Below are 15,586 nucleotides of genomic sequence, written 5' to 3'. Positions count from 1 at the left end.
TCACGGACCATCACGGACGATCACGGATTACTTGGCAAAGATCGTAAAAGTCGGTAAACCTCGTGAAGATCATGAAGTTGACGGCAGATGACGCTCGGATTCACAGATAACATCAATTTCAAATATTCAGCCCTTATTGAAGCGGTTACTGTGGAAGTGGAAAATTATGTGCTCTTCATAGTGTCGATAGTATTTATACAGGGCTGAAACGGGTTATGCATACTACATGAAATGCATGGTGTAGGGAGAGGTTTATAATTTGTACTGAGTTCGCTACACCACGTTCGGCCCAGAAAATGTGTGAGTTTGAAGCTGCTGTGTTGATTGGCCCAGACGTTTGTGATTATCCAAAAATTCATCTCAGTCATTCAGACGTAAGTTGCTTACAACTAAGGTAATGATATAAATATCAGTTCACGCCAGTTTGTGGGGTTTGGAAAGATTTAGGAAACATTGATAATTCATAATTTATTTACATCCATGAACTGTTACAAAAGTACAATCTGATAAGTAAGTTTAAGCCGTCTAAAACACTACAAGTCAACAACTCTTAAAAATGTACAAACTGATACACAAGACTACGAACAATACAGTCATCTTAGGATCATTGCCCCCCTGCTGAAGCTAGCAACCGAGGATGGCATCTCCCAGCATCTTTATAAGAGGCAGAGTAACCTTACATAAAAACCCAAATTCGATTACTATGTGGAAAATTGGTAAGGTTAGAAGCGGTTTATATTAGATCAAGTAATTATAAATGCACCCCAAATTCTGCACAAGGTACTGATCTCATATTTTAAAGTTATTCCACATATCGCAGGTGAATATAGCTGTAGATCTTGAATGCATTATCAAATATTATGTTGTCACCATATTATGAAACCATTCCATATGTTATTGAAATATGTTTAGCTTTATAGATACTAACAGGTGCAAATGAATGTGGTAGGTGCTCACACTGTTGCCACGGTGAAACACCATTGAAAATGTGTCTTATTAATACTTGTAATATAATCTAAAGGTTCAGCACTTAATGAAGCCCTGCCATTGAAGTCCCATCCGAGCAAGTTCAGTCCAGCTCACTGGCTCAAAACTCCTTTCCCTAAAGTATGTTAAATACTACTACCAGTTTCCTCAGTACTCTATAGAGATTCCTGGCAAGTACAGTTTACGCACTTCTTATTCTCATCTGAAGCATTCCTATTATAACTGAAATTTTACTTGTAACACTTTTCCTGTCCTTAGAGTGAAATGAGATCAAGCCCCTTGGTGCTTAGACCTTTAAATGGTCAACTGTACCATCCCAAGATGATAGAGGAAGGAAATGGAGCATTTGGTAGAATGAGAATTGGCAGGGGACACTGAAGTACTCAGAGAAAACATGCCCCAGCACCACTTTGCCCACCACATATTCCGCATGAATTGACTTGGGTTTGAAACTGGGCTGTCATGTTGAGAAACCAATGATTACCTGAGTTATGGCATGGCCCTTTAACAGTACTAGGAAGCTGTGTAATTCTGAAAGTTACATATTATACTCTTCACTCAATTGATCTCTCTAAGATCCACTCCCCCCCTCCCCCCGGCAGTTCGTTTTCAATTCCCTGTCATTTTTCTTACTTCAAATTAGGAGTTCATATTTCACAGCCTTTATCATAACAGAGAGAAAATTCTGCCTCTGACATGGTCAGTAATAGTGAAATATTTCATCAGAAAGAAAATGAAATCTGGAAGCTTGAATCACCTTTTTTATAATAATAAGTCAGATACTATAGGAGTTGCAGGCTAACTATGTGATCATATAGTGAATTTTCTCTTTTGGTAAAAAGAAGTATCACATGTGATTATAAAATGTGCAGCTATGGTGTCTAATAACTGTGCGTAAAAAAAAGGTAAAGATGGCCATGTGCTTAACTAATTAAGCATTACGCCATGAAGATGTATGAGAGAGATCCGCATTTCCTTGACCTTGGCACTGTTGGAGATGAGTGGTCAGCTTCACGCCCCGGCCACTTTACCTCCAGGGGAAGAGCCCGTGGTACCAATTGGATAGGAGGATGGGTGGGCCCCAGAGCTTGTCTGGACAACATGCAGGAGAGAAAATTCTTGCTCCTACCAGGACTCGAACTCTGAATCCTCGGTCATCCAGCCCATAGCCAGTTGCTATACCAACTGCACTATCCCATCAGACAATTTGTGACAAAATGTTTAATGAAATATTGCACATAATGATCAGTTTGAAGCATTGGACTTTTCTGTTTAACAGTTCAATCATGGAAATTTTCCTAATAAATTTACATTGTTTGAATAATTTAAGTTACATTCTTATCATTATGTGTAATAATTACTTTGTGGAATTTGAGGTTCTCACAGCAGTAAATATCAATATTTTGGTCCTCACGGATGTGACAATATGTAGAATTATAGACAGGTGCCATCATTTTGGAGGAATTCACTGCCTCCATCTTTACAGTATAAAAGCAAGCTACCCATAAGATGAAAGCAGTAGGTCCCACCAAAATGTTAGTACCTATCTATGAAACAAGACCCTGCCACATCCCAGAAGACTGTATGTAACCTTGTTAAAAATTACTTGTTTGGTGGAATTGATAAATTATTCTTAATAAATGCTTTTTGATCACCAGCCTGATATTTTGATTCCATATATGGTGGTTAATGGAAGTGCCTCATTGTGGTTATGGTTCATTTTTGTTCTTATAAACCTTACCATACATATGAAATTATTTAATCTTTGAACTATTTCAGTTTATTGTTGGTCGTGGCAAAACATCGTCATTCCTAATCTCCAATCTTATGATTTCAAAAACTCACTGCATTTTTCAGAGGAAGGATGGGATATGGACGGTGTGTGATAAGGTGAGATGTAATGTTATAATTATTTACTGTATAAAATATGCATATGTAAATAATCAAAGCTAAATACATGCTAAGTTGTAATCTGTATTTGATGATTTTTTATTCATCTCATTAATCATAATATTTATGAGTAATCCATTTTAGGGTGTGATTAAAAGATGTCATAGTTGAAAAGGAAAAGTAAAAAAAAAAAAAAAAAAAAAAATCCACATGAAAAACCAGACTTCAATCATAAAGACTATTATAGAATGATTGTTTCTGGACACTACATTGTCTGTGGTAGAGATTATCTTGGTAACAGACCCACAAGATTATGTTTAAAATAGTTGTATTTTGTCAAAAAAATCTATGAAGAAATGTGAATTCTATGTACGTACGTAATAGAAAGTTGCTTATGGCTATGAATCTGTTATTTGACTGTGTGTATGTTAGGGCCTGTACCCGCCCACTGACATACAGCTGCCACGACTATTGCCTGAGATGGGTTCTTTATCTCATGGATACAGGTGCTTCGGATATGGGAGTGGAACACACTTAGGGGTTCATGAATCCAGGGTCTCCAGAACACACCGTGTATTGCAGTCTTAATTTAAAATTTCATACAGTGATCAGTCATATATATCTTCCTCCAAGCTAGCCGCTCCATCACACTTAACCTTTTTACACCAATTTGCCCCCAGCTCACTGACCATACACGCCACTCTCTAGCTACCCTCCTGTAACTCCCTTTTCAACTGTTCACCTCCGCTCCCTGTAAATAACTGCCTTCTCTTTACAAGTCCCCAATTGGCACAAAAAAGTAAGAAAATAAAACGAGAAAGCCCGCCATCTGTCCTACATTCGTATTTTTCGAGATGCCCATAAACTTTTTTAGGTCTTCAAGGCACACGAGCAGGGAACCCAAGACCCCTCCTGGCCAGTCTTGCACAATGTCAGTTCATGGGTTTATGACACTAGGAGCAAACTGGCAATGTTAGGGACAATAGTGACACCCTAAGCCTAAGGGGGACAATGTTGAATTACAGCTAGATGGTCCCAGGATGGTATCTTGCCAGAGGAGCGTCTCCCAGGGTGTGAAACAATGCCTAAATTGGTCATGCCCTTAATTAAATAATTTTAGCGAGGGACGTACAGTTACAGGCCTCGTGTCATAGCAGTTCTCATGTAATTACATGGATGGCAGCTCTGTGTTCAAAATTGTGCCATCTTACAGAAAAAGATGTAACTTAATTCGTTGTTTCAATGAAGAAGGATGGTAAGTAAAGTAAAAAAGGTAAAGGTATCCCTGTAATGGGCCATGGAGGTCCATAGGGTTGTGAGATGTTTAGGTTCCCACAGTTTCTAGACAGTCGGCTCACAGATGGCGGTGAGGGTGTCAGCCTTACGTGTCAAGCTATCCCTGTAACAGGCTATGGAGGCCCATAGGGTTGTGAGATGTTTAGGCTCCCATATTTTCTAGACAGTCGGCTCACACATGGCGATAAGGTTGTCAGCCTTACACGCTGGCTGCCCTTTACCCCCAAGAATATTCCTGGTATTCATTTCTGTTAGAGGCTGAGTTGACCCCAGCACCATAGTGCGGCTAGAAGGATTAGGTAAATTGAAAAAATCCACCTCATCGAGATTTGATCCTGCATAGTTCCTCAACCAACTATGCTACCACATGCTCCCAAAGAAGGAAGGTATCTTAGTGTAAATATAGCTGTCTTTCCAGAAGTTTTTGAAGTTCATAGCATGCACATTCAGAGCGTCTCAGTGGCTGTGACATATAAGAATGGGTCACAGTGAAATAAGCGCTTTGTAAACAAGTAAGATATTGGTAACTGAAACAATTTCCTCTTGAAATTTCAGTTGGTTTTATGCTCATATGTTTATATTATCCCAACAAAACTATTTTCAGAGTACATTTGGAACATATGTGAATAATAAGAGGCTGGAGAGAGATAAACCATCTCTGATAAAAGATGGTGATACGATTGCATTTGACAATGGCAGTCATTTTAAGTATGTGTTCTTTACAAAAGATGTCTCCACAAATTCTACAAAGAAAATCAGACTGGATGAAAATTTGTAAGTACATAGATATTTGTTAAGTATTTCTAGCTTTCCACCCATGTGGCATCATCTGTCTCTGCATCTGTGTGAGCAAATAACAGATCACTATACTGTAAAGTTGTACTTTAAGCAATGAATTGTACTGTACACAGTCAGCAGATTGTAATTTCTTACTTTGAGATCCAGACATCATTTATGTTTAATCTGAAAAAAGAAACTGAAATTTAAACAGTTACTTTTCAGTGATGAGCCACGGAGAACTAAATTGTGAAATGCCTGCTCTCTGTCTCCCACTTTCCCTGCTTGTTCCTTTCGTCCATTTCAGATTACTGAGTGGGTAGCACTTGTGCTTTGTCTTCAGAAGATTGTGGGTTCAGTTCTGCCAAGAGACCAGCTAACCTCACCAAGGTTCTTTCATGGTTTTCTTCTGTCCCTCTAGGCAAATTCCAGAATAGTACCCCAAATTGGGTCAGAACTGCTTTCACATCCTTGCCATTAAATCAAAGTAAAAAAGTAAAGGTATCCCTGTAACAGGCCGTGGAGGCTCATAGGGTTGTGAGATGTTGAGGTTCGCACATTTTCTAGACCATCGGCTCACAGATGGTGATGAGGGTGACAGCATTACGCGTCACGCTATCCCTGTAACAGGCTGTGGAGTTGAGGTTCCCACATTTTCTAGACCATCGGCTCACAGATAGCGGCAAAGTTGTCAGCCTTACATGCCAGCCACCCTTTACCCCCAAGAATATTCCTGGTACTCATTTCTATTGGAGGCTGAGTCAACCCCAGGGCCATAGTGCGACTGGAAGGATTAGGTCAATTGAAAAAAATCCAATGACCTCATCGGGACTTGAACCCACAACCTTCCAACTTGTAGCATAGTGCCTCAACCAACTAAATAATCCAAATGTAAATCTTTGACAATGTATATGATAGATACATATTTTAGTTATTTTAATGTGTGAACATGGCATGCAATGAACTGGTTTGACGTGGATAAGTAAGCACCTGAAGATGGCATTATTATGCCGAAACATGTAGTGCGAGGGAGAGAAGGGAATAAATGAGTGTATGCACTGCAAGACGGATTAAATAAATCATGGACTTAAATCAGTGCAACAGGACGCTAAAATATAACATTAAAAATTATAGTCATTAGTTATTTTATTGTTGTAGCATATTGCATTCATAAATATTTAATTCTAAAATACCAGCATAAATGACCTTAAGAATATTTTATAGAATTGGGACCATAAAATTTAAAATGTACCAGTGCAAATTGTTCTGATAAGAGTTCTACCTTATATATGAATTCAAAATCTATTTGCAGGAACATTTTGAATATTCCATTGTTCAGGATACTTGCATGTCATTGTAAAGCTTAGTGATTATAAAACATGTAAATTGATATACTTATCATAAATACATGTGCTGGGATAGTGCAGTCAGTATAGTGACTGTGGGCTGGGTGGCTGAAGTGTTTGAGCTCGAATCCCTGTAGGGGTGAGATTTTTATCCTCTCTCTGTCATCCAGACCAAGTCTGGGGCCCACCCATCCTCCTATCCAATGGGTACAAGGGGTCTTTCCCCAGGGTATGAAGCTGACTACCTCCAGGGTCAAGAATATGTGACTCTCCATCACCTTCCCTATACACCTTCATGGTGTAGTGCTTAGTTAAACACAGGGACAACTTTACCGTTACTGATAAATACTGCTGTTATGCTGTGTAGTGGTTTAGAAGACTGGAAACTGGAGCATGAGAGGTGGCACCCGGAGGAGAACAGAGGGCGGCAAGATAGGCTGGAGTCGGGGAACAATGAGCGGGAAAAGATTTTGCAAGAGAAATTAGAGTTGAAACAACAGTGTGAAGAATGGAGAATTGCTGAGGGAAAACTTCTACAAGTACTGTTTTAAATTATACATTTGTGTCTATAACATAACATCTTAAAATTTCCAAGTTAATTTTAATTAATTGTTTTTAAATTTCCTTACTAAACTTTTAGTCCCCAGTGTGACATACAGTGTACATGTGAACTTGCTTAACCCTCTCACAGTCACTGCTCAGCTTCTATGCATGTAGGAAGTTGCCTTATGTCTCAGTGTGTTTGAGTGGGCTTATTGTGCATCTAGTGCTGAGGTTAAGAATGCATAATGCTTTATCTTCACACCCTCATAAGCCTTTATTGCATGGTACTTAAGAAGGGGAACTATTGACTCTTCCTTATTAAATAACAGAAGAAGATATATTACTGGAAAGAAAAAGCCTGCATGAAATCTATTTAATAAATTGTTCCTGTTTTTTTTTCTTCAGGAAAAACAGTTGTTAGAAGAAAAGTTGAAAGAAATGCAAAACCTTTTGGCAAAAAAGGACAGGGCTCAAGAGATGTTGAACAAACAACTGCAAGAGAAAGAGGAACAGAGATTGAGAGATTTGGTAAGCTGTCTGAATCCAAACATAAATTAATTTCAAAATTATTCTGTGAGAGAAGAGCAAGTTTTCTGATGAAATTTGTAACAACCATTACAGGAACAGAAAGATGCACAGACTAAAATCATGCTGGAAGAGCTTGTAAAAGAAGTCACAGAAAAGGAATTTGTTATTAAAGTTCAGCTGGCAAGAGAAATTCAGAGTCTACAAGACGAAAAACTCAAAATAGAGAATGATATAAGAGGTATATACTCTAACAATGAAATAATCTTTAGGTTTGTAAGGAAATGAAAGTTCAGGCAATCTGTTATTCATTCTATTTATGTCGGTACTGTTTTTCTGTATAATAATCTGTTCTTCCATTAATCTTCATTATTACTTTCTCATACATGTAGTATGAAAAAGTACTGTAGTGAAAATGTCGAGTTCAACAGTTTTGTCGCGTTTTCAACATCTCCCAAAATAAAAACTGCATAAATAGTATCTTCAGGATATTAACCCTTTGACGTGGTAATTTAAATTCCGCGGCCGCGGCTCCTGCGGTAATATATTCAGCCGGCCATTTAAATTTTGCTCGAAAATTATTTATTCATCATTGTTCTTAAATTCTATGAGATAGGAACATGAAACTTTCACTAAAATGCTCTTAAAAGGTGGTTTTATAACCTTACCTTATAATATGCGCGCCCTTTATATCTTCAATGGAAGCAGGTTGTTTAGTATTTGAGCAGTGAATGGGACGCCTTGAAGCATGAAACTTTCACTAAAATTATCTTAAAAGATGGTTTTTATAAACTTACCTTATAATATGAGCGCCCGGTATCTATTCGAGCAGTGTAAGGAAGGCCTTGAAGCATTCGTGTAACCCAACGGTGCCCCACATTCCTCGCTCCGATATTTACGGTCATCCCTCGAAACGACCACCAAGGTCAGTACGATAAAATGACGTCAACTGGAGCGATGATTATGAAGGAATGAGTACTTTTCCCTCCCCCACACACATCCGTATCGTCTCAGGGGGTGACCACAGTGTCCTGCCTTATATTGTGGCGTTTTTCTAAGAAATGGGTGCTATGAACTGTGCGAAAGCAATTGATTTTACGAGAATAAAATTTTGGACAACCCTCTTCTAAGAATTGCAATTGAGTGTGCTACTGTGGCCAGCTCAGGGTAATATGATATTATCAACATCGTAAATATCACGTCTCGGTTGTTTATATCTTCAAAGCAAAGAAAACAGGCCTTTCATAACGGTACAGCTAGAATCCGCTCGCCAGAGCCACAGGAATTTTGCTGCAAGACAGGCATATGTAACGATGACTTATCTCAGCTAAACTCGTTGGCTTAGTATACTCTGTTCTTGTGACAACAGGCCAGCGAAAAATCTAACAATCTACAGCAAAACCACCAATTATTATGGGCGTTATAACATAGGTGTGCAGCTGGACGAAACAGACACGCCGAACCCCCCCAGACGATTTAAATCCCTGACGAACCATACACGACGAACCACGGCAACGGGTTAATGGTATGTTCACTTGGGGCCAAAATGCAAAATATTTTGTCATTACCTGTTTTACTGGATTTCCGTGTTGTTTGTTACATAACACATTCACACTGGTATGACTTGCAGTCATTAAAAAAGATTGATTTAACATAAATTACTTGTCTTTCCAGTAAATGTTAAAGTGTCTTAGAATGGTAATGTAATTTACAGGGTCTTTCAAAGAAGCTTGTTGTGTGTTACTGTAGATGGAATTCTTATTATAGGAACATTGTCTAGAAAAGAGGGAGAATCAGCTGAGAAACTGAAACGATTGCAGGAAGAACTTCAGAAAGTGAAAACAGATCTGTCTAATACTGAAGGGAAGATGAAGTACCTTGAAAAAGAACTGGAACGTACTACAAAGGCTAAAGAAGTTGCATCTGAATCGTGTCTCATGGCAAAGCAGGATGTACTCACAAATTTTGGAGAGCTGGTAGAAACAGAATTGCAGTGTAGTATCTGCAGTGAGCTTCTTGTTTCAGTAAGTGACTAGATGTGAAGCTGGTATCACTCAATCCAAGTATCTGAATCTCTGATAGATACATTCTACATTATGCTCAGATGCAATATGACATACATCAGCAAATTTGTTCCCATTGTAATGTATGCCTTGCAGCCTATGACCATACTTTTGAAGCATAAACATAGAAACAAGGAAGATCCTCTGAAGGTGTGTGACAATGGTCTATTCATTATATGAATGTTGTGTTCGACAGTAGTCCATCATGTCAAGTAAATTTAAAATATACGATGTTCTAGAAGTTGGATCTGCTTCCATTGCTGGGTGAAAATTGGGGAGTGGATACTACTCGGCTAGACCTAGTAGAAGATGCCAGTGCCCAGTGATTAGGACTAGCTTCTCTAAATGGACGTAACTGGGCACAGTACTTTCCCCACTTACATGTGATGATACAAGCAGCTCTGGCTTCCATAACATCACGTGCTGAACATACCTAAGACGATGGACAATGTCTGACACAGCATTTATTTAACAAACAAGGAAACCTATCAAACTAACAGAATAAACAAGGTTCAGGAAACCTTTTAATAATGACATAAAGGAGTCATTTGAGCAGTACGTGAATGCAGATTCATCTGGCTCAAGACAGGTAAACACGGCAGTAAACCTTTGGGTTCTACAAAGGATGGTGGATTTCTTGGCCACCTGGGTGAATATTAACTTATCAAGAAGAACTCTGTTCCTTGGAGTTCATTTCAGATTCAGCTCATTCAGAAATGCATCTCTATTGAAGAAGTGAATGTTCTATATTTCATAAGCACCCATCCTGTCCCTGTAGGTCCATTTCTGGTAGGATCAGAACAGACCTTGAAATCCTGCATTTCAGGAAGAAAACATGTGAGGAAGGAGAAAGATCATCTGGCACTTTTAAACCACTACACAAGGGATTTGTACTTGTACATTTAGTTGCTCAAGGAAAGTATAATTTGTTCGATTTGAGGTTATCACAATGGGGATTATGGTGAGTACAGTTTTCTGGTTTGTAATGCCAGGTAATTTTGAAGGAGCCTGATGGCATTTTTTCTTCTTCCAAAACATTGCACTGTCTCCAGACTACATGGTGTTACAACAGATAAACCCATCCTCTTAAAATATAGTGCCATGAGAACCCAAAATGCAGCAATATTACCATGTTGCTACTCATTTGATCCAGAACTAGGCATCCCGTCATTAAGTATGAATACTCTAAAGACTCTTTACTGTCATTTATATTTATATTCACAGGCCACAACACTGAACTGCACTCATACTTTCTGCCATTATTGCATTGTTCAATGGATGAAGAAGAAGAACACTTGTCCCATCTGTCGAAAATGTATCAGATCTCAAAATAAGTCCATTGTCGTGGATAACTTTATAGACAAAATGGTTGAAAATTTGTCAATGGAGCTGAAGAACCGGAGACAAGAGATTGTTGAAGAGAGGCAAAGTATGTATGTCATTTGGGTGTGATTGTGTTGTTAGTGTGTTTCCTCTCCTAGGACACTTGGATACATTATATTGTGATAAATCAAGCCAAATTTATCGTATTTAGTTTATAAAATGAGAAATGAGGTTTTTTTTTGTGTGTATTTAAATTATAAGACTTTATGGTCACACAAAATGTCTTTAATTTCATCTAAGTTCGCTGACTGTATATTTAAGAAAATGTCATTTTATTTTTAAACATAAAAGATGGAAGAATAAGAATCAGCGCAGTCTGTAATACATGGAATTTATAAGGTTACATTGCTGGCTTTCAGACTTTTTCAAATGACAGTGAGTTTTTAGCCAGTACCATAGGTTTTGTAGACAATAAATTTTGTGATAGATCCGGACTACTGAAAATTTGATGCCTTGAAGTGTGTGAAATTGAACTATCCATGAATTTCGTGAAGGGACCATACTGTGTGAGAATGTAAAATTTTAAACTATAATTTTCAAACATGCATTGAAACTGCCATTTATGGATACTTTTTGGAGCAGTGGACTTGAACTCTAAACTAAGGAAAATCTGAAGTGGAAGCAATTTAACCCGGAGATGTTGATTTTGGATGATTCTTAAATGGGGGTCCCACTGTAACCATTAATTGTACCCTTTCAGTTTGTTGAGGGTGGGCAGATACCCACTTGAATTACACTTTAATAATGGACTGTGGATGGGATTCTTATGTATCGTAGGACACTCATGCATTTTTAAAATGAAAATTTGGAAATGTGTGCAGATGTGGCAGTTACCAGAAATCTTTCTGTTTTTGGTGTGAAGCACAAGAGTAATCATCCTTTCAAAAGGCAGAAATTATCTAATTTTGTTTATTACAGTTAAAATTGTATTTTATTATATTACAAAATAGATAATATAATTTCAGTTCAAGAATTGCTGGGCTCCAAACCGAAAGGAGCTCCTTCTCGTGAGACACGGAGACGAGGCCGAAGTGCCACATCTGCTGGTAGTTTGGAACAACACAGGTTAGTCGATGTGCAGTATGTTGGACTTGAGTTTCTCACAGAAGTGTCTATGAAGAGTTCTGTTTCTGGGATATAATAATGCCATATAGTCTAGCGAAAGTAAACTCTCAGAGGAACATGTAGCGTCCATATTCAGGGTCAGTCAGCTAAGCAAGAACCCACTATGAAGATTGAGGCAATATGTTCCACTGAAATGTTGGTTGACTTTCACCAAGCTACATGGCATTACATCCCAGAAGACAGAATTCTAAAAAATATATATTTATTTATTTATTAATTAATTACTGTTATTTGCAAGTAAGTAGCCTGGGTAGGTAAAGTGAACATTTTAAAGCAGAATAAGAGGGAGCACATGCCAGCCTGAGGGGTCAAGTAACAAAGTATGAAGTAGACTAGAATTTTCGTTCCTATAGCGTTCATTTCTTGTCCCCATTTTATCCAGGTACCACAATGGACAGTGGTCCTAGTTTTTCACCATGTAATGTTTTGAATCTTTCTGATGATGTATGCCTACCTCAGTTGAACAAACTTTTGTTAAAAGAATTTGAATTCTGACCTCCATGTAAAAGGAGATTTTCAAAGGCTGTTTCAGTAATTCTACACTAAAACTATAGTTCACTAAATTCTGGAGAGCTGCAGCCGCGGCTTAAATTTTCCTCAGCTTAGTCTTCTTGTCAGATAATTTTTTCTTGTTTCTAAAATATGGAAAATCTGTATACATGGTTCCTTCCATAGTCCCATATTAGATGAAAAACGGGAAAAATATTTTTCATAGTATATATGTTCAATGACGTTGATTGAAGAACATCACATATTTCATTCACTTTATCAGTGTTTCCAGGTGGATTAAGCTTCCTGTCATTTTTGTAAAAGAGTTCATAGTGAAAAATGGGATGTTATTCTAAAGACTGATACTTTAAGCAGCAGTATTTTCCTGTTTAGTATGCTACATTTGATTATGTTTCTTATGACATTATTTCTGTTCATTTTCACAGTCCAAATAACAGCAGTGTTATCTACATCAGCAGTACAAGCTCCAGTGACACAGAATCTGAGATGTCAAGCTCATATGAATCAGAATAATTGAGCAATGTAAGTTATGTGGAAGGAAATCGAGGCTACGAATATTGTTTTTGATGTGATTAGCATTTCAGATGTTAACTTTTGAGATGCTATCATAAAATTATCACCTGCAATCAAGACTTTGTACTGATCTTCACATCTGCTAGAGCCTGGTATTTAAAAAAAAGTCTTTCATGCAACAGTTATTATATTATGCACTGTTAATGCAATGTTATTAATGGTTGTTTAAAACAATTCAGAAGATTATTAATGGTTTTGGTGCAAGTGTCATATAAGGGCCATGTAACACAGTATACCCTAATGTCATAAAACTTTGCAAATGTTTGAAACAAGTGAATGACTGGAGGCCATTTTTGTTGCAGCAGTAAAGCAGCTCAAAGAAATTCAGATTGACTTCATAATTTCAACATGATTCGGTGACCTAAATGAAAATTTTGCTGTATTTATTTTTGTATCTGAAAACAATACATGACTGCATTTTGTGAAACTCAAAAATGGAAACAGAAATTAAAATTGTCATGATGTTTAATATTTTGTTGTTTATGTTTGTAAAATTTTAAATGGTCTCCCCAATGCATGTTCTGTTGGCACAGTGAATAAATTTCCCAGAGATGATGATAAATTTCAACATGTGTTGACCAACAATTTTAACACCACTGGAAATACAGAAACATGCTTGATTCTCTAATGTAACCCAGCTCTAAGAGATCACCATATTTTGCATTTGCAGCGTGATTTCATCATTCAAGGAAGACAAGGCCATGATCCAGAGGGTGCCCTAACTGCTGACTTGTAAGGAAATGCTAGGTATCAAATGTAAAGCCATCCCATGCTTAACTGTGCCGACCAGCAGTTTTCTTGTTACATGTTCCAACCTTACAGGGATTCTTAATAATGATGCTTTCGTAAATAACAGCATCCAAAGCTCAGAATGATACAGTTCACAATTTAATTGTTTGGATAGGTTTTTTCTTTCACACTGAGCTAATATATTTATGCCTCACTTTTACTAACATATATTACCCATGTTACATTCATACAATAGGCTGTATAAAATTTACAGAGCTTGCAGTAATCATATTCACATTTATAAGCTCAGTGGGTGTGCTGAATCTCAAAAGTACAATCAGCACAAGATGTTCTACATACACCCACAAAGCAAACCTGCATGTTGCGGGTCAACCCAACTTGACAGGATGAGCATCCAACTTCAGATGCATGAGCTCATAATTATAATCAGTATATATACAGATTGACTGCTATCCTATCGCCTGTGTCCTGCTTCTGTAGCAGTGAAAGACAGAGCAAACAGCTGCCAATGAATGACCATTCTTCATATGCAACTTATGCTCCCAGATGAAAATGATATCCATAATGAGATGATAAAGCATCTCGCCTATTTCTAGCCTCAGCATCAATTTGAAGAGAATGGTGGCTTCACACTCAGCCATGTTTACCACCCTAACAAAAGGCCCTTTGTATACTGCACCCACTCTAGGAAGGAGGGTGTGTTATCATTGATTAGCGATGCAGATAGTCATGTTATCATTAAAAAGTTGCAATATTCTATTTTAAGCATACATTTGGTATTCGTGTGTGGTGAGAACTTCAGACATATCTTCCATAAGGTTGCCTAAACAAGGTATGATATACCCTGGTTCATAGTGTGGGTGGACTTTGCCCAGTGACCAGGTTGGTGGATGGATCCAAAGCAACTGTGGACATGGTGATGAAGAGACATTTCCCAGCTACTGTACTAATGATACAATGATCATTCAGACCATAGCCAATCAACACATCATTTCATCAATTAATGTAGGATCATGAAATTTTTATATGTTAACAGAGGTGTTAAAATGTAGTACAGAATTAAATACAGCATGGTAATTGCATACTAAAATACAAATTTTATGACAGTAATGTACCATTGTAGCTGGGCAAATAAAGATCTTGCAAATATTGTATAAATTATTTATAATAATATCCTATAAGGACAGTTTACTTTGTTTTACTGAATGGTGAATCTGTGTGAACGCCTCTAGTAACATCTACACCAACTGGCACCTTTTCATGAAACATGCTATCATACAAGTAATGGCCTGTAAACAGCAACAGAGGAAAGGTGTTTTATGCACGGTCTGTGCATGCAACAACAGCATGGTAACAGAGGACCAGTCTTTTCTGTGTAGTCCATGGTGAGGTGTTATAGGCAGGATAGTTAATGGAGTAGAGTCAGTTGAGTTGAGTTAGTTGGTCAGTAAGTTAGAGAACTGCTGAGGTTCAGTCGTTGTAAGATATTGCTGTGAGAAGCTGATAGCCGAGGCCGCGGAAGTTCGGGAATCCAGAGGAAGGGGAACGTCTGCCATTGAAAGTCACTACTGAGCAATGGCCAGTGAAAACGTGACTGTGGACAGTGTGTGTAATAGTGAACCATAATGTGTAGTCACGCACTGTGTCAAAGAGTCCAATAAATCCAAATCCTCTCTATAATCACACTCATAGATGTGACAATACCATCATTGGTATTATTATTATTACTGTTGTTATGCTTATTTTATCATTATGTCTTTCCAAAGCTATTCGAGTTCACAGTATACATATTCAGTTAAATCATGATTCCAAAGTGTC

At 37.8% G+C, this 15,586-nt stretch overlaps 1 protein-coding gene across 2 annotated transcripts; it reads left to right on the top strand.

Annotated features, from left to right (window-relative positions):
* The first annotated feature begins 73 nt into the window (after positions 1 to 73).
* Positions 74 to 14,917, top strand: LOC111872166 (E3 ubiquitin-protein ligase RNF8). Of its 2 annotated transcripts, XM_023865764.2 has the most exons (11): positions 74 to 374; positions 2,767 to 2,877; positions 4,778 to 4,947; positions 6,664 to 6,835; positions 7,245 to 7,367; positions 7,461 to 7,605; positions 9,132 to 9,388; positions 10,652 to 10,856; positions 11,776 to 11,875; positions 12,871 to 12,967; positions 13,689 to 14,917. In XM_023865764.2, exons 1-10 carry the CDS (start codon positions 297 to 299, stop codon positions 12,956 to 12,958), a joined length of 1,449 nt encoding a protein of 482 aa, XP_023721532.1. In that variant the 5' UTR covers positions 74 to 296; the 3' UTR covers positions 12,959 to 12,967; positions 13,689 to 14,917. The 2 variants fall into 2 exon arrangements, with proteins under 2 accessions (XP_023721532.1, XP_023721531.1); XM_023865763.2 differs by lacking the exon at positions 13,689 to 14,917 and having other exon boundaries at positions 12,871 to 13,489.
* Positions 14,918 to 15,586: the final 669 nt, after the last annotated feature.

The sequence above is a fragment of the Cryptotermes secundus genome, unplaced genomic scaffold (genome assembly GCF_002891405.2).
Source record: "Cryptotermes secundus unplaced genomic scaffold, Csec_1.0 scaffold581, whole genome shotgun sequence".
Classification (NCBI taxonomy): domain Eukaryota; kingdom Metazoa; phylum Arthropoda; class Insecta; order Blattodea; family Kalotermitidae; genus Cryptotermes; species Cryptotermes secundus.
The sequence above is the reverse complement of the archived record's forward strand: the minus strand, read 5'-3'. Positions and strand labels throughout refer to the sequence as shown.